Consider the following 25,490-nt stretch of genomic DNA (forward strand, 5'->3'; position numbering starts at 1 on the left):
GAGGATGGCTCCTCTCCAGTGAGAGGCTGCTGCTGCTGCTGGAATTAAATTTCCCTCTATTATTAGGTACTTGTTACCATAATGTGCCCACATTAGCATAAGTGCTGGTGGAAGCCTCAGCCGAGAGGCCACTCAGGCAGGATGGGAATGGCAGGAGCAGGGACTCGCCTGAAGCTCAGTCTTCTGGGGAAAAGCTAGAGAGGACTGAGGCCTTAGCTTGCACTTGTGTGTTTGAGAGAAGAAAAAAGGAAGAAATGAGCCAACTGCTCTAATGTGAACAAACACATCAATTAGTGTCTGCTGGCTCCGACGCAGGGAAGATGTTCTCTTGCTTGCATCATCTCAACTGGGGCCAGATTTGTGTGTCTGTGTCGACAAATCTCTGCTAATCTAACATAAATAAAAATAAATTTTTCCCCCTTACTTGGTGAATTCCTTTTTCTAGCAGAGTTTTGGAAGTCTTTTCAAACAAATCAGAAAGTAATGGGTGACTTAGGATGGAACCTAATTTATCCGAAGCTCATATGGAGTTCAAGATACACATGGCCTTGTCATCTTATGCTTGAGGAGGCCTGGAGGCTCCTAAACCTTTCTCTCCAGAGACATGCTACTTTGTAGGGCTGGAGGAGCCTTAGAGCTCTTGAAAAGGGCAGACTGGTGAAGATGGTGTTCTTCCCAAGCCTGCTTGTACCTCAGTGAGTCTCACCTGGCTGCTTCATCTTTCTTGGGGGAGTGGGGAGAAAAGAAGGGGGTTGGGGGAGATGGGAGGAAATAATCTGTTGAATTCTTTCATTTATATAGTCATTCTATATTTCTTTCCCTAGTTACTGGGGCACTATATGTATTCAACTCAAAAACTGGAGTCAGGAAGTGGAAAGATCCATTAACCCAGATGCCAAAATGGAAAGCTTCCAGTCCCCAAGGAGCTGCTCCAAGTGAAGCTGTCTCTGGGGAAAGGACCTGGCTACCTAGGAGCCCTGGCTGGGAAGGAGATGGGCTGAGCCGCAAAGCTCAGGCTGAGGATGCAGGCCCCAGCTTCAGGAACCAGGATGACAAGCCAGGCACCCCAAGAAGCAAAAATGCAGCCCTGACAAGCAGGGCCTTTCCCAGACCACACACAGGACAGTAAGTGGTATCTTGTTGCCAGCACCCCCACCGGTGTAGCAACAGGGAGGGGTCTGGACAGTCAAGCAGTGCTGCCTCACACTTAATTCTGTAAGGGACTGGGGTAAGGGAACCAGGGGTGAAACTATGGGCTAAAGGGACTTCGGGACCTGGATCTCAAATGGGATGTTTGACAAACTTTAAAACAAACAGAAAGAGGTTGATTACACAGTTGCCTTTTTCTGAAATGACACAGGAGAAATTTCTCTGTGCTTCTGATCCACTGGATGTGGAACTGTGTTTCTTCCCCACATTGGCTGATAGGAAGCTCCCCATTCCGCTCACCCCTCGGAAGTACACATAAATATTAAGGACTAGCTTCACACATTTGGTTTCATCTTATTTTCCTGCCTTTATTTTAGTATCAGCTAGAATTCTTGTAAAGTTCAACACCACATACCTTTTGTAAATCACCTCAATCTTTATCAAAAGAAGCAGAGCCACGAAAAAAAAAAGGGGGGGACGAGCAAATAATGGGTCATTCATCTGGAAGAAGGAAACATAATAGGTACTTTTTTAAAATTCTTTTTTTATTGTTGTATGACCTATTCAATAAAGTGTATAGGTCTAAGATAGTCATCTTGATAACGTAGGCTCCTCCCAGAGATAATAACTATTCTGATCCTTAGCAGAGATTAATTTGGCCTGTTCCCAAATCTCATATAAATCACATAGATTCCATTTATATGGTCTTATGTCTGGCTTCTTTTGCTCAATGTCATATCTGCTGTACTGTAGATCAGGACAGTTTCTCCTTTGTGTCTTCTTCCATTGTACAATATACCACTGTTTATTTATGCATTCTATACTTCAGTGGTTGCTTCACATTTTTTGTTACAATGAGCTACAGCACCATAAACTTGTGGATGTCTTGGGATGAGCATAAACACATTTCTTCTGAGCATACTCCTAGGGGTGGAATTGCCAAAATCATTGCTGGAATTTGCTGAGAATTCCAAAGTTGGTGGTGCCAATGTACACTTCCACCAGCAATGATTTCGTGTTCTGATACTTTATGTCCTTGTAAACTCTTGGTATTCTAGTCCCTTTAATTTTAGTCATCCTGATTAAAATTTCTCTTGAAATGAAATCACTCTTTTTTCCTCAAAGCTAAAACAACATTAACCTCCCTGCCCTGGTCCTTCCTACCGCCTGCGGTTGAAAGCAACCACAGGACTCAGTAGAGACACAAAGGGAAGCTCTATTCAACCACATGACTGGGATTCCCTTGTGGGTGTGAGCAACAAGCTGAAAGTGAAGGATACCATGATGAAATAGAAGCAGAACTTTTCAGTGTGTGCCCAGTAGAGACCAAGCAAGCGTGACTTCAGCTCTGTGTCCTGCTACCCAGCTGCTGTGATCCAATAACTACAAAAAACGACCAGAAGAGAGTCTAGTAGAGCAGCACCCCCTCCCCAGTTGGGGAGCCAGATGAGGACATCCCGGGCCCACAACGACCTGTGGGAGGCAGGCAGAATCCATCCTGCAAACCCGGAACTTCAGAGGGAACAGCTGCTGGTTTATTGTGTGCATATGTGTGACTTCTCAACAAAAGAAACATTTAAAAAATGCCCCGTCCTGGCCTAGATCAGGCGTGATTTATTAATAAGGGTTGGTTGCCAAGGAACTCCCTTGAATAGCTTTAAATTTTGCAAAAGTAGGCAGAGCTGTTCATTTGTGGAGGTTAAAGTGGGTGAAGTGGCTGATTACCCATTTAAGACTCCAGGAGTCTGTGGAACCCCCAGTAAAATGCCTTCCTCAGAAGCTGTCGGCCTCAATGCAAGTACAATGAGGCTCAGAGAAGTCTGAAGGGGGACCTAATAGCTGTTTATGAGCCCATTAAGGATGATTAAAAGGAGGGCAGTGAGCAGCTGTTCTCCCTTCCACTGTGATGACAGGGCAAGGGGGAATTGTGTTCCAAGGCCAGAGAGATTTAAGTTAGGCACAGGGAGGGACTTCCTGCAGGCGGGAGTCTGTGTGGAGCTGTTTCTTCCCTGGTGATGGACAGAAGGAGCTACTTGTCTCCCAAGCCCCAAGAGATGAGTCCCAAGGAACCCAAGACTTGAGGTCAGGAATGGCCTGAGTAGCAGGCACCTGCCCTCCCCTGTGCCCCCTGCATATTTGGCTCTTTGAGTCTGTGGACTAAAGCCATTTACTAAGTTTGGTTTCTCACATTTACTAAGTTTGAAGCCAAGAACCATGATAAATCTTTAGAAGTTTTCTCACATTTCTCTCCCTAGACTTTAAACACCTGCGCAACTATTATAACTAACATAGACTTACCTGGCTCTGAGTAAGCCGTAAAGACGGTTAGGACAGGAGGAATGCCTAATTGTTGAGGGATTTAAAACCGCAAGGTGAGTTCCTTTTTCTTCACACCCTCGTGGGAGTGCAAACTGGTCCAACCGCTATGGAAAGCGTGTGGAGATTCCTCAACCTACTAAAGATACAGCTTCCATATGATCCAGCAATTCCACTCCTAGGTATTTACCCAAAGGACACAGAATCATTAATTCAAAAGGGCACCTGCACCCCTATGTTTATAGCAGCACTATTTACAATAGGTAAGCTATGGAAACAACCCAGATGCCCAAAAATAGATGACTGGATCAAGAAGGTGTGGTACATATACACAATGGAATATTACTCGGCAATCAAAAAGATAAACTCATGCCATTTGCAGCAACATGGATGGAGCTAGAAGGGATCATGCTCAGCGAAATAAGCCAGAAAGAAAAAGAAAAATACTGGATGGTCTCACTCATAGCAGGAATTTAGAAAACCCAAATAAGAGACCAGGAAAAAGGCTAATTATAATAAAGTAAAAATCAAAATCAAAAAGCAACTATAAACCAGAGACACACTACAGGGGGCTGGGGAGGGGAAGAGGGATTAGGATAAAAATGGGGGGATAGGAATTGTATGGGGAATATAACCAAGATGAAAATGCGTACATTATGCAAAAATGAAAAATGATGTAAAAAATATATAGAATAAAATTTTTTAAAAATCTGAAAAAAAAAATCTAAAACCACATGGTGAATTCTGAAGGCCAGCTTCCCGCTATACTCATCAGGAAGCAGGGTCAGCATCTCCGCCCGCCTATGTCAAGGGCATGTGTGGCTCCTGAACAGAAATTTTGAGGACACCTGCATGTTTATAATTCTGTCACTTGCCTTTTTATGTGTTGGGATGACTGAGAAAACTAAAGCAACAAAATGAATGGATAATGAAAATAATCTTTATTAGAACTTGGTGTTTCTTATCTGAAAGATAAAATGTGGGGCCTCCCTGGTGGCGCAAGGGGTTAAAACGCAACCAATGAAGCTATCCGCAGCCTTCGCAGCACGAGTTCTATCCCTGGCCAGGGAGCAACCCACATGGTGCAGTAGACCTCTCCTGACTCGCCCACTGCTCCCCTCAGCAGTGTACTTTGGTCAATCTGCCTGTTCTGTTCCCCACTCTGTCTCTGGTGAATCCTCTCACCCCTCACAGCTCTGGCCTGTACCCTAATTATTGTATGCATAAATAAATAAATCTTTTTAAAAAAAAAAGATGAAGTGTGAGTTTTGCCTCCCATTCTTTCCATAAGTACTTGTAGAGCATTTACTGTACATGACTGCAGCCTCATTAGTCAACACAGCATCCCAAACCCCTGTCCTTGAGAAGCTTACATTCTGCCTGCTATAACTGATGTGTTGTCCCCAGAAGTTCTACTTCCAGTTCTATCCTGGAAGATTTTTTTCTTGTTTCCTCGAGTGTTCTATTGAAAGATCAATTAATCCAAGTCTAGAATTTCCATTCTGGAAATTCTGGTAATTCAGAACCACTTAGACATTTTTTTAACTTAATGGGAAGGCCCAGTCCAAAAACAGCTGAGATGCACCAAAGTCCCAACCTTGTATTGTCAGGCCAGCAAGCTGCTTACTCAGCTCCAGTAGCAACTCTGGGCCTGGCGTGACTTCTGTGTGTTGAAGATGCAAGTATTCTGATGCCAGTGAGCCCTTCTACCTGGAGCTCAGGGAAAAGGTCAAAAACAGCATGGGGGGTTGGGAAAGGGAGGAGGCTCAGATCACAGAGACCCTTCAAGTTGCCACCTGTGTTGGGAGCAAGAGGAGGCTCTTGATTTATAATCCAACTGAGAAGATAACTGGCTTATTGAAAAGACAACCAAGCACTACATGAGAAGAACCAAAGGGGCTTCAAAGGTAGTGAGGGCTGGAGAAGGTAAAAGTGGCCAGAGGAGTCTCTGAAAGTGTAATGGGAGACCTGGACCTAGAAGAGGTCTCAGAGAAGAGTTCAAAGGGGGAGAGGAGAGAACAGAAGAGGAATTTTGAAGATAGGTTAAAACAGAATTGTGGTCTTCAAATCATTTTCAGTCAATTCTTGTGTCACCTGGAGTGAATAAGCACAGCCTGATGCAGAGCCTCCTGGGTGTGTAGCAGGCACTCAACAGACTTGCAGAGTTGGGTTGAATTAAGCAAACTTGTAGTTGGTTTTCTACCCTGGTCATGTAGTAGAGTCGCACCTTTTCCAACTAGATTAAGACATTATCAAAACAAAAACTTACTGAGTGCTACTAGGTACCAGGCTCTGGGGATATAACAGTAAATAAAACCAAGTTCTTAGCATTTACATTCATGTGTCTCTCAATGACATTTTGGTCTGGATGGACCTCTTATGTGATAGGGGTCCAATAGGCTATACCCTATAGCCTATGTGAGTAGTAGGTTGCACCATCTGATTTTGTGCAAAAACATTCCATGGTGTTTGTATAACAAAATTACCTAATGATGCATTTCTTAGGGTGCCTCCCTGTCATTAGTGACACGTGACTCTGGATCCTAGTGAGGAATGAGAGACTGAAAGTACAAATGGACACTGGCCAGACTGTATATGAAAATAGAGCTCCGGTCCACAACTTGCAGCAACCTGCCCAGGAAACCAATCACCTTATCTACGATAAACAGCCCAGGAAACCGGCCTGCACTAAATCATACTTACAGGAACCTAGATTTCTATCTCTCATCACAGTCTGGGAAGATGAACAATAGCTTCTATAACAATTGGCCCAAAACGGCCAGGACTTGATTAATAACTGACAGCTTCCCTAATTTTTACTCCTGCTTCCAACTTGGGACCAACCAGAAAAAGTCAAATACATACCATAGGATGCCCCCTCCATACAGCCCACCTACAGCTCTCAGGCCAACAGCTTCCAGTCAGGACCCACCTGAAGCCTTCCCTTTTTTCCATTATAAAGCTTCTGCCTCAAGCCTCTGCCTGCCTTTGGGTGTCTGTTAATATTTCAGGTAAAGGTGACTCCCTCCCCTGCTATCGTAAGCTATGAATAAATAGCCTTTGCTTTTCTCATATGGTTCATCTTTGTTTATATCCACAGGGATGATACACGTATATCTATAAATGTAGATGTATGTCTTATATACACACACATATGATGTATTAATGGTGGAATATGCTATTGAGGAAAATGAACAGGATCAGGGATTATGGAGGGTGGAGAAGCCACTTTAAATAGGGTGGTCCTGGAAGGTTGCGGTGAGTGAAACAGTGGAAGTAGGGAAAGAACAATGCATGGAAGAACCTTCAAGTAGTGAGCCTGTAGGCAAGGGTGAGGTGAGGGACAATGACAGGAGGAGATGACTCCAGAGCGGGGGTGGAGGGGCAGTGGGTGTGTATCTGTATGGGGGAGGTTGGGGATGTGTGGTTCTGTGGTGTGCATGGTGAGGAGTTGGAGGTAGGTGCACGTCGTATTGGGCCTTTGGACTGTTGTGAGGACTTTGGCTCTTACTCCAAGTGCTATGGGGAGCCATTGCAGGAATTTGAGTAGTGATGTGATTTGATTAATGTTTAAAAGCATCTCTCTTTTTTTTTTTTAAAGATTTATTTATTTATTTATACAAGCACCGGGTACAGTCAGAAGCGTGGGAGGGTGAGAGAATTCACCAGAGCCAGAGCAGGGAATAGAACAGGCAGACTGTCGAAACACACTGCTGAGGGGAGCAGCGGGTGCAGCATGTGGGACCTTCGCGGGCAGCCAGGGATTGAACCGGAGCTGCAGAGGCTGCGGGCAGCTTCGCAGCCCAGCGCTCAACCGCTGCGCCACCAGTGGAGGCACTAAAAGCATCTCTCTGCTGACTTGAGCATAGACTTCAGGGAGTCAGGGAATAGGAATAGACAGTAGAGAGACCAGTTAGGTGGCTATCAGATTAACCAGATTAATCCAACTAGAAGATGGCTGTGGCTTCGTCTGGATGACAGAGGAAGAAAATGCAAAATCCTTGCTGTGAGAAGATTACTGAGTTCTCTGGGGTCCTATTCCCATGTTGGATAAAGGTGTCCGAGCAGGCTAAGCTAATCCCTCAAAGGAAGCTACCAGAATGGCTTTTTTTTAAAATGCTTTTTGGATTTTAAATCATTATTTATTTTAAAGTTTTATTTATTTATGCATACAAGAGCTGGGGTATAGGCCAAGGGTGCAGGGATTGAGAGGATTCACCAGAGACAGAGTGGGGAACAGAACAGGCAGACTGACTGAAATACACTGCTGAGGGGAGCAGCAGGCAAGACAGGAGAGGTCTGCTGTGCCATGTGGGCCGCTCCCTGACCAGCTGGGGGATTGAATTTGTGCTACAGAGGGAGGCTGCAGATAGCTTCATATGTTGCGTCTTAATCCCTTGCGCCACCGGGGAGGCCCCGAAGCTACCACAATGTTTTAGAGAACATGGGGCAGCTCTTCCTGAATGAGCTGCCTCGTGCCCAGTCTGCTGCAGGGAACGGTCGTCACAGGTGCTGGGGAAGTAGAGGGAACCCCTCAGTGTTTCTGTCCCACTGAACTTCCTGTAAGATTCCAAACAGGCTTCAGGAAAGAAGCCAGGACAGTGTTTTTTCAAGTAGATTCTGTGCCCTGTTATGGGAAAGGTCACAGACACCTCTTTCAACTTGAGCAGCGCATTAGGTTGGGTCTAGGCCAGGAAAAAGTAGTTCTGATTAAATACTTTTCATTGGGAAACCTGAATTTTAGGCAAAAAAAAAAAAAGAAGAAAAAGAAGGTTGCCTGTGACTCCCCAAAGAGTCTGATTTATTGGGAAATGTGTCTGTTTCAAGGGGGGAAGTGAGATGACTCTGTCCTGGCAAACTAGAGCCCTATTTTGGCAAACTGGAGCCCTATTTTGGCAAACTGGAGCCCTATTTTGGCAAACTGGGCCAAAATTTTGGAGACAGTCCCAACTTAACATGATGTGCCCTACCATCCCTCTGAGGACAAGCCATAATTATCAGTCTTTATTTCTGGTTTGGAAAACATGATCCTTGTAAGTCTTAAGACCAAGGCACAGCATGCCTATGAGTTTTGCTGTCTTCCTGTGGGCTGCCTGCCATGGGCAGCTGGCCCTATGCTTGCAGGCGCACATCCTGCTGTCCACGCCCCAGTCCCAGCGTGCCTGGAGGCCCTCTCATGCCTGTGGCTTCAAAATGGCCTGTGGTTGTTATCGCCCCTTCTGCATCAGGCACAGCTGAGGGAAGGAGGCTCCTTAATCTGATTCATAGGCGAGGCTCACAGAGCGCCGCTCCCCACACTGCCCATCTCATTTGGTTGTCCACAGTCGGAGCACACTCCAGCTGGCATGCTAAGCAGTCTTTTTTTCGGTAACAATTTTATTATTTGTATTGTCATGTAATCCACGTGCCACAAAATTCAGTAGATTTTAAGTATATTCACAGTTATGCAACCACTACCACCACCTAATTCTAAAACATTTTCATCACTTCCAAATTAACCCTGTACCCATTAATAGTCATTCCCCATCCCCAGGCTCTGGCAGCACTAATCTACCATCTGTCTCTATGGATTTGGCTATCGTGGACTCTACATATAAATAGAATCATATAAAATTGTCCTTTGGTGTCTGGCTTATTTCACTTAGCATAAAGTTTTCAAGATTCACCTATGTTGCAGCAGATATCAGTACTTCTTTTTTATGGCTAAATAGTGTTCTAGTGCATGAATATATCACATTTTAAAAATATGTCTTATTAACTGATAGATATTTAGGTTGTCTCCACCTTTGAGCTACTATGACTCACTAATGCTGCAATGAACAAGACTGTACAGGTTTTTGTGTGGACATTAGTTCTAATTTTCCTTGGGTATATAGCCAGGAGTGTAATTGCTAGATCATTCAGTAATTGTATATTTATCTATATTTCAGATTGTTTTTCAAAAGTTCTGCACCATTTTATATTCTCACCAAGGGTGTGTAAGGATTTCATCAGCTTATAAAACAGATTGGTAAGGGGCCCTCAGTCCTCAAAGTCCCAGGTTGCACTGTGGGGCATTCAGCACTTCTCAGACCCACCTGCTCTGGCATGAGGAGGCCAGATGTGGTCTGGAGTGCTGGTCAACTTCCCCAAGATTCACAGTGGCAGCTTCCTCTGCACCTGAGTCATCTGCAGATCGGTCCTACTAACCTCAGAATTGCAATTGTTTATCTAACGTGAGCCGGATGTGCTACCGATGTGAACTGTGAATCTTTACAATTCTCTTTCAGGATGGTCCAGCTCTGCATTTTATAGATAGCAGAGAAAGCTGAAGGTTGGAGAGATAAGGGAACATCCCCAAGTCACAGAGCCAGGACACCGACCTGGGTGTGTCTTCTTTGAGCATAAGCAGAAAGGACTCAGCTATGACCTTTCATTTGTGTTCCAGTGGGAAAAGGTGTCAAATAATTGCCTCCCTCCCCCAAGCTGGATCCTCAAACCAAACAACTCTTCCCTAAAATTTCAAGGTTTTTCGTGGCTGCAGAATCCAAATCTTCACAGGTACAGCATCATTCCAAGCTTCCATAAGAGCAGAGATGCCCTGAGAGTGTCCTCTACTGCCTGTCTTGGACTGGCATCTGAAATAACCACTGGACGCCCACAGCCCGCCAGGCCCAGCACATGTGGCTCTAGGCTGTGTGAAAGGCAAACTCTCCTTTTTTTTCTGTTCTGCCCACATTCCCTACCTGGGTTCTGATTAACAAAAGCAGTTTCATCTGCTTTTAGCTGCAACTATTCAGGTGTCTTCCAGCAATGATATAATCAAGATTTGGGTCACTCGGAAGCAGCCTCTATTTCCTAAGGCCAGAAGGGACTGCAGTTACTAATATTGGCCAGCAGGGACATGGTTCCTGATTGTGCCAATGAGCTTCCAGTGAGTGGTCCAGAAATGCTTGAGTGAAAGATGGGCTTTTCTTCCCACTTTCCCCCAAGTTTCCCAGGGTATGCAGCCTCAGGGCCTGGAGAGAGCAGCTGAACAGTCCTCACAGTCAGTATTCTGCCTTGTGGCCACCCCCAACGAACCACAGCAGCGATATGCTAGCTAAAATCCAGGGATTGCTGTACCAAACCTACAGAGGGAGTGAGCGGCCGCTCCACTCATAAGTGGCCTTTTCCCGGAAGGCCCCAGGACAGCTACCAGGGCACTTTGCCAAGCAAGCCATGGTTATTGACCAAGACAGCTCCCAGCTGGGCTCAGAACAACTTTATCACTGCTGACATAAGCAGAGAGGGTTAGAATCAGCAGTGGTGCTTGGCATCTCTGAATATATAACCCTGGATTTCTTTCTTCAGTGCACCATCTTGTCACAGATTCAGGAGAATGAGGGCCCCCAAATTCTGTGCCTTTGTTTAGTTGAGTATATGCTGTAGTTAAAAGCACTTTGCATTTATAGAATGCTTTCAATGTGCCAGATCCCATGGAGTTTTTTTGTATTTAATTTTATTTAATACATACATCTAGAGGCACTAGCTAATTTACCCATGAGGAATTGAGGCTCAGAAAGGGTAAGTAACCTGCCCAAAATCACACAGCTACCTAATAAATGGTAGAAGGAGTTGGGGGTCCGAAAACAGAGGTGACTCCTAAGCCCCTTTATGTCAGGATTAGGATCTGAAATTCTTGTTGCTCCTACCCAATACTGCCTTAACATTACGGCTGCTTTCGAAGAAAGGGGTAAGGCTGGGGATAAATCGGAAGGAGACAGAATTTGCAAGCTAGTTTATAAGGCCACTGGATTTCTCTGCCTTGAAATTTAGCAGGCTTGGACTAGGCTTCCAGGATGGGGTCCTTTGCGTGAAGCAGGTGGCAGCTCATTCGTGTCATTAGATAAAAAGGGGAGTAAGGACATGAAAAGGGTGGAGGAGAGCAAGACCAAGGCAAGAGATGTTCGTTAGAAGGGCTGGGGGCTGGGGGCTGGGGGCTGGGGGAATGATTCATTCTGGGGTTGGTGGCTTGAAAGACCCTTGCCAGAGAGCCCCTGGCCTGGGGGGTGGAGGGGGTGCTGGCAAAAGCAAGTATAGTCTTCATTCTCTCTGGCAGGGCCAACAAAGGGCAGCTGAATCACAGGATTTCTCAAGAAATAAAAATTCCTAGCACACCCCTGGGGCCTCAGGGAGAAAAACTGACAACGTGTTGATTGAAAACAGACCGAGCTGATGTGTGCCTGCAGCTGAGGACTCACTCGCACAGGTTCACAGCGACACCTAGTGGTCTCCAAGGACATCTGCCTCCGTGGACATGGTGAGGCCGGCGTCTATTGAAGAGACTACTTGGGGTCTAGAGCAGACATTTCTCTTTTTCCTTACCAATATACAAAGGCCACACTTTGCATCCTCCCTTTTGTGAAACATGTCAGTATTCTGAGGGGAGTTCCATAGGGTAAGGGTGATGGGTCACTTGAACAAACACTGGAATTCCTAGTGCAGCCACTTAAATACATGAAATTGCCTCTGCATCAGCTAGATTTTCTGAAGGGGTCATTATTTCCTCTGATTTGTTATTTTTGCTTATTAACTATAACTAAGTGTACTTAACGGTGATTTTTTTTAAAGACCACTTTTACACAAATGAACTCTCTGATAAATTTCTTTCTTAGACTATGTGTTCAGAAAATATAATCACTCTAACTCCTATATTAGGTCAAAGAACTTAGCTTCCATAGTAACTCTGGTCAATTAGTTTGCTTTAAAATGAAAACTATGTATCTATTTCCAGATAGAGGTGTATGAACTTGTTTGTTCCCTTCATTGCCTTCCCTCATTCCATTTCAGTTTTGGTTAATTTACTGGTTTGAAATCTCCCTGTGTTTGTACAATGCCTGGGACATAGGTGATACTAACCTTCACTGAATGACTTCATCTACTGATCAAGAAGTGGGGAGCTGCAGGAGGGAGGTAAGATAGTCCAACCTGGCAAGTGCTGCTAAGGATCCCAAATTCTGAAGGGAATTTATCAGACTGGGAAGACTCTTGCTCAAGTTAATGGCTGCAGAGAGCCTGTAGTTGAGTAGTAGCACAGTGTGATGTTTGAAGAACTCTGTAAAATGTCTATTTTACAGACAGCCTATTAAATGTCTATGGGTTGGCACTGCTGGGGGCTCTATGTGGCCATGTTTTACAGGTACCCTCAAAAACCCACTAAAATCTTCCCTTTTGAAGAAGAAACCATGAACTGCTGTGATACAACCTTGCTGGGAAAGAAACACTACTCCAAGCTAAATTTTATCTAAGTAACATTGGCCAAATTATTTCTGTTGAAAGGGTTCCTTTAGTAGCAGAGATCAGAGGCACACAGATTTATTAAGAGGCCACCTGTGGGAATAGTCTTGACTTGATGGCTTGATTTCTCCTAAACTCAGAAGTGGCAAAAGATCTGCCTAGCTGAGGTATGGTGTGGTGAACGTGGTCATATTGGTGCCAGCCCAGCATCATTTGAGTAATCTTCTTAACTTAGGAGAATGGGGCATAATTAGGGGTATTCTTTCAATGGGAGAGAGATCAGAACTCATTTTCCCAGGCTAATCCTGCAGCTAGGACACAGCTAGGCTAAACCTCGGCTCTGTCAACTGCATGCAGCAACACAAAACTTCAGTATGGAAGAGTGAAAAGCAAGGAAGCAGCTGCCGTGTGGGATTGCATTTGGACAATGGGAGCAGAACAGCAGGGGCATAAGGCCTCCCTCCCAAGGCAGTAGGGGCATAGATGCTCCCAGCAGCAGGAGCCCAAGACAGTGAAATCAAACCTGTGATCAGACCAGTGACAGTTTGGTTATTGTTGGTAGCTGCAGAGTCACAAGCCCCAATCTTGAATTCTGCCAGAGATTTTGCAAGTCACTAATCTATTTTCATGTGTTTTTTTGTTGAAAAAACTATACACAACTAGAGTGGGTTTTGTTGTTTGTAAATAGGAACGCTGATTGATAAGGCCATCTTGAAAGTATACATAGGGTTCACAGAGACTGGGATCAGAAAACTTCTGAATCGAGGCAGGTACAGGACGTTAACATCAGGATCATTGCTTCTGAGAGGTTGTATTCTACTCTTCTGTTTGGAGCTCAGATATCTGTTGTTTCTGCCAATTCAAAGTCCCTTATCTATTCTTAGACCCTGTGTTCTGGTGGTGCTGACATCATGCCCTAGATCTAGAGCTGAATATGTGACCGAGGCCAGGCCAGTAAGAGCGTTGCTTCAGTGATTGGTCCAGGGATGGATACATGCCCTGAGGTGAGCAGATGAGAGTGCTCCCTGGGGCTTGTGCTATACATTTGGTGATTACTCTTTTTCTGCTGAGGCTGAAAACTAAAAGGTGATAACCATGAAGCATGAAGCTAACATTGGCCACCCTGTCTATGTGGGAAGAGGCCACCAACGAAAGAATAAAGCCAAATGGAGGGTGACAGAGTAAGAGATAGAAAAGTATTGATCTTGATGTGCATTTGGATCCAGCCTGCACCAATGTCACTTCTGTCCTTAGATTTTTCAATTATGTGAGCCACTAATTATAAGTTAATTCGAAATTTCAGTTTCTGCCACTTGAAACCAAAAGGGCCCTGACAAATAGTGGTGGGGATTGAAATACTAGGATTTTTGGCAAGGCTTTATTTTATTTATTTTTTTAAAGATTTATTTATTTATGCATACAAGAGCTGGGGTACAAGCCAGAGATGTGGGGGGTGAGAAGATTCACCAGAGTGGGGAACAGAACAGGCAAACTGAGTTAAATACACTGCTGAGGGGAGCAGCGGGCGAGACAGGAAAGGTCTGCTTCGCAATGTGGGTTGCTCCCTGGCCGGCTGGGGATTGAACTCGTGCTGCAGAGGCCATGGATTGCTTCATAGTGTGGTGCTTAACCCCTTGTGTCACCAGGGAGGCCCTTGGCAAGGCTTTAAAGGGATAAAATTACATCCCGAGGAGGGAGGGAACAGCACAGTGGACTATGGTGGAGGACTTTGGTGGTGGGAAATTATACCTGAGAGGGGAAATTTTCTGTACTGTCAAAATATTTTTTTTTTTTTATATAGAGGCATGTTTTCTTTCTTTCTTTCTTTATTTGTTTGTTTTTGTTTATACATGCACTGGGTACAGTCAGAAGCGCGGGAGGGTGAGAGAATTTACCAGAGCCAGAGCGGAGAACAGAGCAGGCAGAAGGACCGAAGTACACTGCTGAGGGGAGCAGCGGGCGGCAGGAGAGGTCTGCGCGCCATGTGGGACCCTCCTCTGGTGTCCGGGGAGCAGCCGGGGATCGAACCGGCGCCGCAGAGGCCGCGGGCAGCTTTGCAACCCAGCGCTCAACCACTGCACCACCGGGGAGGCCCAGTACTGTCAAAATATTAACAAGGGTGTAAAACTGGTACTTCATTAAAAAAAAAGTATAAATAAATAACTTAAACCACGCTTATACCACTCACTTGGTCACTATTCAAGTCATGTCTTTATTTGAGGATAAATGTTATGACCCCATCTGTCCTCTGTTCTGTACTCACATGACCAAGTTTTCCCACATCCCAGGAAATACAAGGTCTTATTTTTATGCTGCTCCTTTCCTTTCCAGCGTGGGTCTGGATGTCTCCCCTCTAAGTGATGCACTCTTCCCAACATTCTTCTGAGCAACACTGTTGTGACAATATAAATCTTCATTGCAACAAAAGGTACATCCTCAACCTTGAGCATAATGTGGTTTCCATCTGCCAGGATGCACTGGCAGCCAGTGTGCAGAGGCCTCTGTGTGCAGGCCCCTGGTCCAGTGGCCCAGCCTCAGTGTGACTCCAGTGGCAGAAATGAACTCTTCACTCACCTCTTCTGAGCGACTCTTCATCATTCTTGTCCTGCTAGCAGCTGCCTCATTGTCTCTTTATGTCCAAAATAACTTCTTTAAGAAATATATAATTGATTGATCGAATTGCTGATCTAATTCTCACTTGGACAGGGTCGGTGGAGCTGGGCTGCATTAGACATAGCAGCCAGTTCGCAGGTGGGGGGGCCTGGAAAGCCATCTACCCCTGTCCAGTCATTGTGGCCGAGCAAGGGTGCAGGTGACATGATACAAACACAGCAAAGTCTACAGGAGGAACATCCAGGGGACACTTCTCTCCTTGGGGCATAGGCTGCAGTTTCTCTTAGCTAGGGACATTCAGAATGATAGCTTCCATGCTCAGTGCATCTGGTATATTCTTCTGTCCTATGACTAATAAAATGAAATCATGATGATAACAGGGATGGGGATGTTAACAATTATTGGCAAGAATTGGCTTCACCTCAGGACCTCTCTTTTTCCTTCATCACACTTGCTAGAGAGATGTCTCTGTGAAAGTTATCCATTTATATTTTCCTATAAATCAAAAGACTGACTTGCTTCATGATCTTTGAGCGGCTGGGAGGAAAGAAGTATTGAGCATTTAACACATTTAATACTCCTTTTTCTTGACACAGAGCAAGGAGCTGCAACACTCACTGTAGGTCCTGTCACCTTTTGAGACCTGAGAATTCTCGACAATTTTCTCTAAGTTTTGTGGGCACATTCCCCTAAAATATTCCTCAATAACTGGAACTGTGACTATGGATATGCTGGCATCTAGCTTGTTTCTGCTTTATTCTGTAGTGTTGCTTTAAGCCCCAAAGGTCAACTCCAGAACCTCAAGCTAAGCAGGAGGCTGGGGCTCAGGAGCCAGTCTCAGACCATTAGGCAGTTGCAGTATTGGGAGCTCTGCCATTAACTGCAAATTTTTACCAAGTTGAAAGACGCCTGAATGTCTCCTACTAAGACAACCACCAGGGTGGCAGTGAGACAGAATCAGATGAGGGGGTGGGCTCTACCCCACGTGCCGTTTGGAGTTTCCCTTGGCCTCACGTTGTCCTGGGTGGCCAGAGGGTTAAACTAGGGAAGAGACATTTCCTCCTGGGCAGATTTCCTTCCATGGGCCAGAGTGCCTTTGATTTCTTTTTATATTTGAAGGCTCCTGGAATCTTAGAGATAGCGCTTCTTAAACTTCAGTAGTTCATGTCCCCCAAATTGCAGTGCCTCCTTTCATTCAAGGTTTATTTATTGAATCCACCAAATTCTGGTGACTCTTGACTCTCGCCTCCAAATAGTGTCTCAAGACAAAAACGTGGTCTCTAGTCTCCGAGAGCAACACCCAAGCGGCCTGTTCTTGCTCTGGAGAAGACTTAGCTTAGTGGTTACAGGTGTGAACTCTGATGCTAGAAACACTTGAGGTCAAATGCCAGTTCTGTCATATTAAATGAAATCATGTTCATAGCAAATGCTCCGTAAACATTTACTGCTCTTTCTAGCTAGGTAAGATTTCTCAGGGGAGCCTTTGGACCTGTATCCTAGAGGCCTGCTGGGGGGCTTCCTGAACTCAACCCTTCCGGGTGAAGGTGACATAAACATCACCAGCCACTAGGGGCTCCTCCTCCCAGCTCCAATGCTCCTGCCTCTCCAGGGGCCATGGTTCCAGATAAGAACAGAGAAGAGTGCCCAGGCAACAGCTGACTTGGAAATGCAAGTCTGGGCTTGGGTCATTCACTGACCTAAAAGTGTGCTGAGCTTTAGGGGCGCAAGTGATATGCTTCTTTTCAGTTTGGGGTCTTCTTTTGGGACCTATTGTTGCTTACCATCAGGGGTACAAGACTTTCAGGGCAGGGGATGGGCAGCAGGGAGGGGCCGCCCATCCTTGCTCACCCATCCTGGTCTGTGAATGTCATCTGGCTCTGAGAACGTGGATCAGCTGGACAGACCCCCAGGCCCAGGTTCTGGGAAGCCTACTCTGGGTTCAGCCAGGCCTTTGTTAAATCACTGATCTGAGAACTGGCAAATCCTTTGAGGACAATGTCCAGGAGGTGACGGCCCTGGCATATCCAGAGCTCACTGACTCATTGTTGGTAGAAGAGCTGCTGTGCACGGTGCTTTGCAGTTTACAGGGGCCACGCACACCACATGCGAATCCTGGGGTCATTCTTGTGTTGAACAGAGTTTTGAGAAAAACCCTTATGGAATTTTTAAAAGTTATATTTTTTGAATTAAGTGTCAGACCAATATCTTTATATCACCACCAAAATTCTGCATTCCATCCACCACTGTAGGGTAAATGAGTTAATCAGGCTTTTAGGCCACTAGCCTCTGTGGCATCACCTGTGGCCTTGATGGTGTTAACACAGAAGGCACATGGATTTGGGGCAAACGTGCCTGATTGTGGACACCTGAGCATGGGTGTGTGCACATGTGCAAGTGTGCACACCTGTGCTCAGGTGGGAGGGGCTAAAAGGAGGCGTCACCCTGGGGGAGGGGGCTCAAGTTGCTGTCTCCCTGCTGGCTTGTGTCCTCCGCGCACCATTAAACCCGTGAAGAGAACACTAAGGGCTCCCAAGTTCTCTTTTAAACTGTTAGAATCAGGGTCTCCCTGGTGGCCTAGGGGTTAAGTCTCAGCGCTATGACCTGAGTTTGATCCCAGGCCAGGGAGCTAACCCTCATGGTGCAGCAGAACTCTCCTGTCTCACCTGCTGCTCCCCTCAGCAGTGTATTTCAGTCCGCCCACCTGGCTCTGCTCCCCACTGTCTCTGGTGAATCCTCTCACCCCCCATACCTCTGGCATGTACCCCAGTTCTACGCCAAAAAAAAGAGAGCTGTTCGAACTGATGGTGAACCTACTTGGCCTGGGTTTTTTCTACTTCCTCCCCCAACCCTAGCCACCAAACTATCCTCTAAGCATTGGTTTTGTTTGGTTCTGTTTGTTCATTTGCTTTGTTTCTTTATCTTCCACATGAATGGAATCATATGGTATTTGTCTTTCTCCGTCTGACTTATTTCACTTAGCACAATCCCCAGTATTTGCAAAGAATTTTGAAGTCATCTGTTCAACCCCCTTGTACAGATAAGACGAAGAAAACCCAGAGAGTATCCAGGGACAAGCTCATTATATGCCGTGCTGGACCCAGCATCTAGGGCCTCTGCCCTCCCCACCCCCACCCCAGCCCATACCTGACTCAGAAGAGCCAGGTGCTTGATGCTGAAAACCATTCTGAAAAATTTGGGCTGCTTAAGCCTCAGCTTGCCTCCCGGCCACCCGCCCAGCTCCACAGCTTAGTGGCAGCAGTGCTGGGTGACAGCTCCCCTTCGGCTGCCCTAAGGGGCCTCCCTGAGGGACTCTGTAAGTCCCACACTGGGAATATCAGACCTCAGGCAAGAATTCTTTAACTGCAAGGATTAAGGGCCCAGGTTCTGTGGAGCATACCTTGGCCTGTCTGCCATTCCCAGAATCCCCGAAAGAAGTTAGGATGGGGCTGGAAAATTTTATTTGCAATCATTGAGCACAGACTGTTTTCCCAGCACTGGACTAGTCTGTACCATTTGAAATCAGGGGTTGCCCCTCCCTCGTTGCCCAGAGTCCTTAGAGCAGTGAGGAAAGGGAGGAGGAAGGATACTTCTTAGAGAGGGGGATTGGTGACATTCACACATTCAGCTCCCCCAGAGAGGGGTTGCCTGGCGATCCCTTCTGGGAACTGAGATGGCGCAAAGCTGGCTGTGCCTGTGGTTAGTTGTGGAGTCCCACTGGGTGGCCTAGGGCTGGGAGGTACAAACAATTTTGATCAACTTCACAAAAAACAGCATCTTTCCTGACTTATTTAGCATCCATTAAGTTTACGTTCAAATGAACATGCAGGGGAGGAGTTACAATACCCACAGGGGGTGGAAGAGGGATTTAAAATGTATGAAGATCTAGGTACCAGATGTTTGTTTCACCTCGAGATAATAAAATAATAAAACAAACAAAACAAAATACTTGAACCAAGCACTCTGGCTCTGTAGCAAAAGGGCAAAACCTTGAATCACTCATGAGGTCTTTGCCTATGTCTGAGAGAGAGGAAGGATGGGGGGGGTGGTCTCTGAAAATCAGCTGGCTGTTCAGAGGGCTGTGCTCAGGCAAACGTGAATGCTGAGGGACCTTCAGCATCCACTAGCTCACCAGGCAAAGGACAGGATCATCAGAAAGAGCCCTGGGACCTTTCTCTGCAATTCATGGACAGTGAGCAAGACCCCTGTCCCAGTGGGAAGGGTCACCAAGCTCTCATTCCTGCAGATGGGAGGCTTTCCACTCCCCATTGGAGCCCACAGTGCTTTGCAACAGATAAAGGATGCCTGTATAGCCTCTGTCTGTGCAACCCAGGAGCCTGTGTATTCCTACCCCCTGGAACTAGGGCCCTTGGCTCATCCTGTCCCAGAAAGGTGACAGAATGGGGGATACAGGCCTGCTTTTTCTTGTTCTCCTTGGTCCTTGTGAATCTAAGGCCATCCGATTGTAAGTAGTAGGTCCTTACCAACCCCCAAGCCTGTCACTCCACCCTTGCTGTGTGCCCTTATGGAGTTATCTCAGACCTGCTTGGTGAGGGGACAGGCCACTTGAGAGAGGAATGTGGTCACTGCCTCTAGCTGTTATACTCAGAACCACAAAGGCAAATGACTATCAGCATCTCTTTAGATGCCACCCCCATCCTGGAGGCACAAACTCAGGGGAGGGGCAGGGTCTCAAAGGCACTCCTGGGGAGAACCTCCTGTGACAGGTGACTGCTGAGGAAGAGGGCCCGGGCTGTTTCTGCTAGGCTTCTGGGCAGTCTATTTCTCCTTTCTCCTCCCCAGGCCTTGCCACCCCATTGTGTGACTTCAACACTCAGCTCATCACTGCCTGCATTACCACTACAGTCTCCTGGAAAATGGATCATTTTGCAGGGCTGCTGGAATGCAGTTCCACATCTTTCTGAAGCCATCGCAATACCTGGCATTTCTCAGTCTGTAATGTCCACTGTGCTCTCTTCATGTCAAGGTGAGCTCTTCCAAGCATTGTATGTAGCTTGTGTACCTGGGGAAATGCCCATCTCCCATTTTGCTCATTGACTGAGATGAGCCCTCTGTCCACAATCTGCCAGCCTAGTTTTCTGTGGGTATGTGTTTAGGCTGCTGGGTAGCTGGGAGAACAGGCCTTCAGATCTCTGTTGTTGAGTTTCTTTCTGCTCCACAATAGCACGGGTTGCCTCCTCTCTCAGGGCTTTGCACCTGCAGCCCTGCCGTCTGGAACTCAGTCATCCACTCATGCAACACACCTGCTGGACTTCTGTTACCACACACTAGGGACTCTCTCTCCGAGGCGGCGGGGAGAACAAGACACTGTGACGGCATATGGGGAATGGCGGTGAGATGTGCCCTGTCCCACCCTCATCCCTGGGACTCTACCTGCCAGACCGTCACTGTGAGGGTGTCTGGTGTCCTCTGGTTGGTCAGCAAAAATTCCCACAGGCATACAGGATAGAGAGAACTGTCAGAATCTAGGGTGAGCCAGGAGGACTGGAAAATGCAGCCCTCCCTCCCCAATATTCATCAGAGCAGTGGCTCTCAAACTTTTTGGTCATGATCCATTACAAGAAATATGCTTGACATTACAATCACTTACATGGTATTTAAGTATATACATAGGCACAGAAACTCGGATGGCAGTTTTTTGTGACATTACCAGCCTTTGCCATATGTGGTGCACGCTAATACATGTTACTCTATCCTTCCCAACCCTATCCTGGCTCCTCCTAGTCTCTCCTTCCCCTCCCTTCTCCTTTTCTCCCTTCCCCTCCTTTGTGCTCTTCATGAACTTTAAAGCCCACTAACGGATGGCAAACTTATGTTTGAAAAATGCCAAAACAGGGAAAGGAAGAAAGGTTAATGCTGTGGTGACAGGAAGAAGTTTCAATCAAATCTTATTTTTTTTAAAGATTTATTTATGCATACAAGAACTGGGGTACAAGCCAGAGGTGTGTGGGGGTGAGAGGATTCACCAGAGACAGAGTGGGGAACAGAACAGGCGGATTGACTGAAATCCACTGCTGAGGGAAGCAGCGGGCGAGTCAGGAGAGGTAAGCTGAGCCATGTGGGTCACCTCCCTGGCCGGGGATTGAACTAGTGCTGTAGATTCTGAGGATAGCTTCACAATGCTGAGTCTCTACCCCTTGTGCCACCAGGGAGGCCCTCAAATCTTATTTTAAATACATACAAGAAACCCCCTATTTAGATTGTTCTATAAATCAAATTAATTTACCTTTAATTTGCATTTCTAAAGACCCAAACTTCTCCTTTTGGTTTTAAAGCAAAATATGATCTGTTGGCCAAATTTAGTCCTCTACTTCATTTTAAATTAAAAAAAAAAATCAGAGGAAGAATATTCTCAGAGCACATTAAAATGACAGGCAATTCCACTTTCAGTGCTTACATTGGGTCACAATCACACTCATCCACTTGCAAAGTGTGCAGAGTTGCCCCACAACAACAGACCAGAGCCAGACCCACAAAGCCTAAAATATTTACTACCTGGGCCTTTATAGAGTCTGCCAAACCGGCCTTACAGTGTGCCATTTCTTAGCTTGGAGATGGAGCGACCCCAAAATAAACAATTTTGCTGGTGTAGGGGCCAGGCTTTTCTATGCTCTTTTCTCAGGGGAACTGGGGTGGGGAGATAGGGAACCTCTCTGGCTTTAATCTCAGGGCTGGGAGGCCTTGGAAACTCTCGGCTAAAACTGTTTCAGGGGAACATTAAGGTAGAGAGTAGTCTCCACTTGTCTCTGTGCTGAAGCCGCGGGGGAAGTAGAGGGAGGTGCTATGTGCAGAGAAATCAGTGGTAAGGGAGGGAGAAGACACTATGGTCCAGCCCTTAGGACTTAGCAGAAGTTACCTGGACCATCATCAGTCTTCACCGAAACAAGTGCACTTAGGGCCACTGGCTGACCTTTTTTTTTTAATATTTATTTATTTATGCATAGAAGAACTAGGGTACAGGCCAGAGATGGGGGGGGTAAGAGGATTCACCAGAGACAGAGTGGGGAACAGAACAGGCAGACTGACTGAAATACACTGCTGAGGGGAGTAGTGGGTGAGACAGGAGAGGTCTGCTGCACCATGTGGGTATCTCCCTGGCCAGGGATAGAACTTGTGCTGCAGTGGCTGCAGATTGCTTCATAGGTTGCGTTTTAACCCCTTGCACCACCAGGGAAGCCCTGGCTGACCTTCTTCATCTTGGTGGGAATTTCCTTCTCTAGCAGTTTTACTTCCTTAGAGGAGGTGACACCATTGTAAGCCTCCAGCTGTGACTCTATCCCCATCTGACCTACCCTAATAATTCACTGTCCTGCCAGGTCCCTGGATCTGATGTAGCCCCATCTAGAGAGACAGAGACTGGGACATCAGAGCCAACCTGAGCTGTCGCTCCGATAATCTTGGTGTGTTGCTAAGTGTCCACAGTTCTGTTGTCAGACGTGGGACTGGGCAGGCAGGGCTGGTGGTAACTCTGCCAGTATGTGTGTTGGGGGTGGGGTGGGGGGAATGCTTGTACTCACGTGAGTTTGTGTGTCTGTGAGAACATCAGGATGACAATGAATGCAATGATGGAGTGTTAAGTAGCCAGGCAGAAACACGAGTGTCCAGTCAAGAGTCCCTGCTCTTTCTGCTCCATTCCAAATTTTCATTCTTCCCAAGAAGGCCCTGTAGTGGAAGGGAGAAAGGAAGGAGAAAAGCAGAGTTTGGATTTCTTCATCTCCCCACATTTCTGGCCTGAACCCCATGGAAACTTTTTCTAATTTGAGAGGTGGAAAGCAGCTTTCTCCAGCCCCCTGCTGCTAATGGACAGTGGACAGATTTTTCCCACTCATCTGCCAGGGCTTAAAAGCTTGACCTGCATTTCTTAGAAGTCAGCTTGAGTTCAATTACAGTAGATCGCCTGATCTCATTTATTTTCTCCTGTATACTTGAAGTTGGGACAGCTTTAATTTGAAATGGAAATTTATGCAAATGTTATGTAAATTAGGTCATTCCCAGATTAACTGGGGGAAAAAATCTGGTCGCCTTAGCAGGCACCATCTGCTAGCTCCTCATTCTCTCCGTATCTGAACCCCACCCCCAATTCTCAATCCACTTTGAAACTTGTTTTCTGTGACTGAGGGAAGATCTTTCAAGGGAAGGAAACAGATCACCTGTCAGTTTTCCAGGCGGGTCGCTCAAATGTCCTTTCTGCTGTGGGAAGAAGCTCAGGTGAGGGACTGGGAAGAGGTTTAAGATTAACTCCAGGCTAACGGTGCTTCCTGTAAGGAGAGAGCCATTGTGCTAGTCTGGCTTGTTTGGAGCTGAAGTCTGGAGCAGCCACACCCCACACTTCCTCCCCCTGGCCCCTGCTTCGTTAAGATTCTTCCTTTATTCCTTCTCTTTGTCTGAAGCTTGGAGCCTCGTAGTGGAACCCATAAGCTCTCTTACTCCACTTTGTTGTATTTGGAGTCAGAAGGTTTGGGTGTTGTGCAATCCTGGGAACTTTTGAGTGCAGGTGTATGTGAGGTAGGGGACACTCTGGGCAACTCTCATCCCTCCCACATGGCTGCAGTGCACTTCTGCTTTGGGACAGTGATAGCTTCAGTCCTGCTCTGGGAAAGCAGAGTCTACCATCCCTAATGCTGGAGAGGTGCCTTCTCCACAACCCCTTAGACTTCCTTTCCTCATCAAAGCTATTAACATGAGGGCTCCTTCATTCAGTGTCACTTTCTCCTTGAAGGGGCTAAAAGTGAGAAGACTGCTCAATGATTCCTCTATCCTACAACAAAGAAGCCTCATAGAATCACAGCTGACTCACAGTGAAAAGCAACTTCAGTGTAAATACTTCTGTTACTGTTAAGCCACTGAGTTGCTGAGGTTAGTTGTTATTGTAGCAAAACGTAGTGCCAACTGACTAAGATGCCCTCTACATCTTTATTAACCTCTCCCCAAAGTCACCTCAAACATTTTTTTTGTTTTTAAGTTTTAATTTATTTTAGTTTTTAATTTATATAATTTTGAAAAATTATTAAATTTTTAAAGTTTTTAATGTACTAATATGATATTTTGTTGTAAGCCAAATGTGAATAAGCATCATTATAAAAATCTGTTTTTTTTTCTCTTGGTTCATATAATAACAGTACAACTGTACTTGCATAACCAGACCACCAGGCAGTGACAATGGTCAGTGCCAAGACCTTGAGACAGGAATGTTATCACCCCCAATTGGCTAAATCAGAGTAAGCAATTGTGAGAGTGGTAGAAAGAGAGTTTGGGGTGGAGAGAAGTGGACTTGAACTAGGCTCCAGAAAAGGTGCAATTTCAGGACAGATACACAAGGTGGCACAAAGACACTCTTGATAGTCAACATTGACCACACAAGCTGGTGATGGAAGAAGACTACCCTACCCTCACCCTCAATACAGTTCTGCCAGAGAACGAAATCCAACAGGCTCTAAGCAAATCATAAGCTATCTAGACCTGGAAGAACTTTGGAGATCTTTCAACCCGTTGTTTGCCATACAGGGTTTATGATGTCTATGAAGGAACTTCAGGATTCTAGGGATCCACTGAATTGCAAAATATACATTTTAGGGTGAACCTCCAAAGCTCACTGTAAGGCATCTATGATCCAAAAAGGGTAAAGAACTTCTAACTCTAACCCAACCTTCTTCCAAGATCAGACTTGAGAACTTGCTCAGCAGCAGGTAGCCTGGACCAAATCCACATTCTCACCAGCTGCCCTGGAGACCTGAGTCTGTAAGCCCTGCTTTCTCAGCACACAGAGAATGCCCTGACTTGCCACTGGGGACACTGGGGGCCCTTCAAGAATCCAGAGCTTTCATGAGGAGCCTGCAAACCCAAACATACTTTCCACTGCCTGTAGGCTGAGCAAACAACAAACCTTGTACATCTATGCTCTGTTGACTTTCAACACTACTTAGCTACTCCTTTGACAAAATAGAGCAGTACTTCATGTAGTGACTGAATTCATAGTCACTTTGGTCTTCATATTTCTCCAGTTTCTTACCCACTGGTGGTTACCTAAGTCTAATAGATGGTGTGATATTTTGGACTCTGTCTCGCCTAATGTCAGGGTGTGTGTCATCTAGTTTAAGCTAAATGGGAATCTTTAAAATCAAAATGGATAGAACCTT

At 46.0% G+C, this 25,490-nt stretch overlaps 1 protein-coding gene and 1 long non-coding RNA gene across 2 annotated transcripts in view; one reads left to right on the forward strand and one right to left on the reverse strand.

Annotated features, from left to right (window-relative positions):
• The window catches only part of CDHR3 (cadherin related family member 3), a 131,687-nt gene extending 127,657 nt beyond the window's left edge, over nucleotides 1–4,030 (forward strand). Inside the window, exon 21 of the mRNA XM_037511462.2 lies at nucleotides 825–4,030. Within this exon, the coding sequence (XP_037367359.1) occupies nucleotides 825–1,129 (305 nt within the window). The 3' untranslated portion in view covers nucleotides 1,130–4,030. The remainder of the gene's footprint in view (nucleotides 1–824) is intronic.
• Nucleotides 1–25,490, reverse strand: part of LOC119251200 (uncharacterized) — a 32,817-nt gene that overhangs the window by 6,702 nt on the left and 625 nt on the right. The window contains exons 2-3 of the long non-coding RNA XR_005126488.2: nucleotides 23,505–23,612; nucleotides 22,872–23,016 (exon numbers count right to left, since the gene is read on the reverse strand). This is a non-coding gene — a long non-coding RNA (uncharacterized LOC119251200). The remainder of the gene's footprint in view (nucleotides 1–22,871; nucleotides 23,017–23,504; nucleotides 23,613–25,490) is intronic.

This window comes from Talpa occidentalis, unplaced genomic scaffold (genome assembly GCF_014898055.3).
Source record: "Talpa occidentalis isolate TD23 unplaced genomic scaffold, MPIMG_talOcc4v2.1, whole genome shotgun sequence".
Lineage (NCBI taxonomy): Eukaryota > Metazoa > Chordata > Mammalia > Eulipotyphla > Talpidae > Talpa > Talpa occidentalis.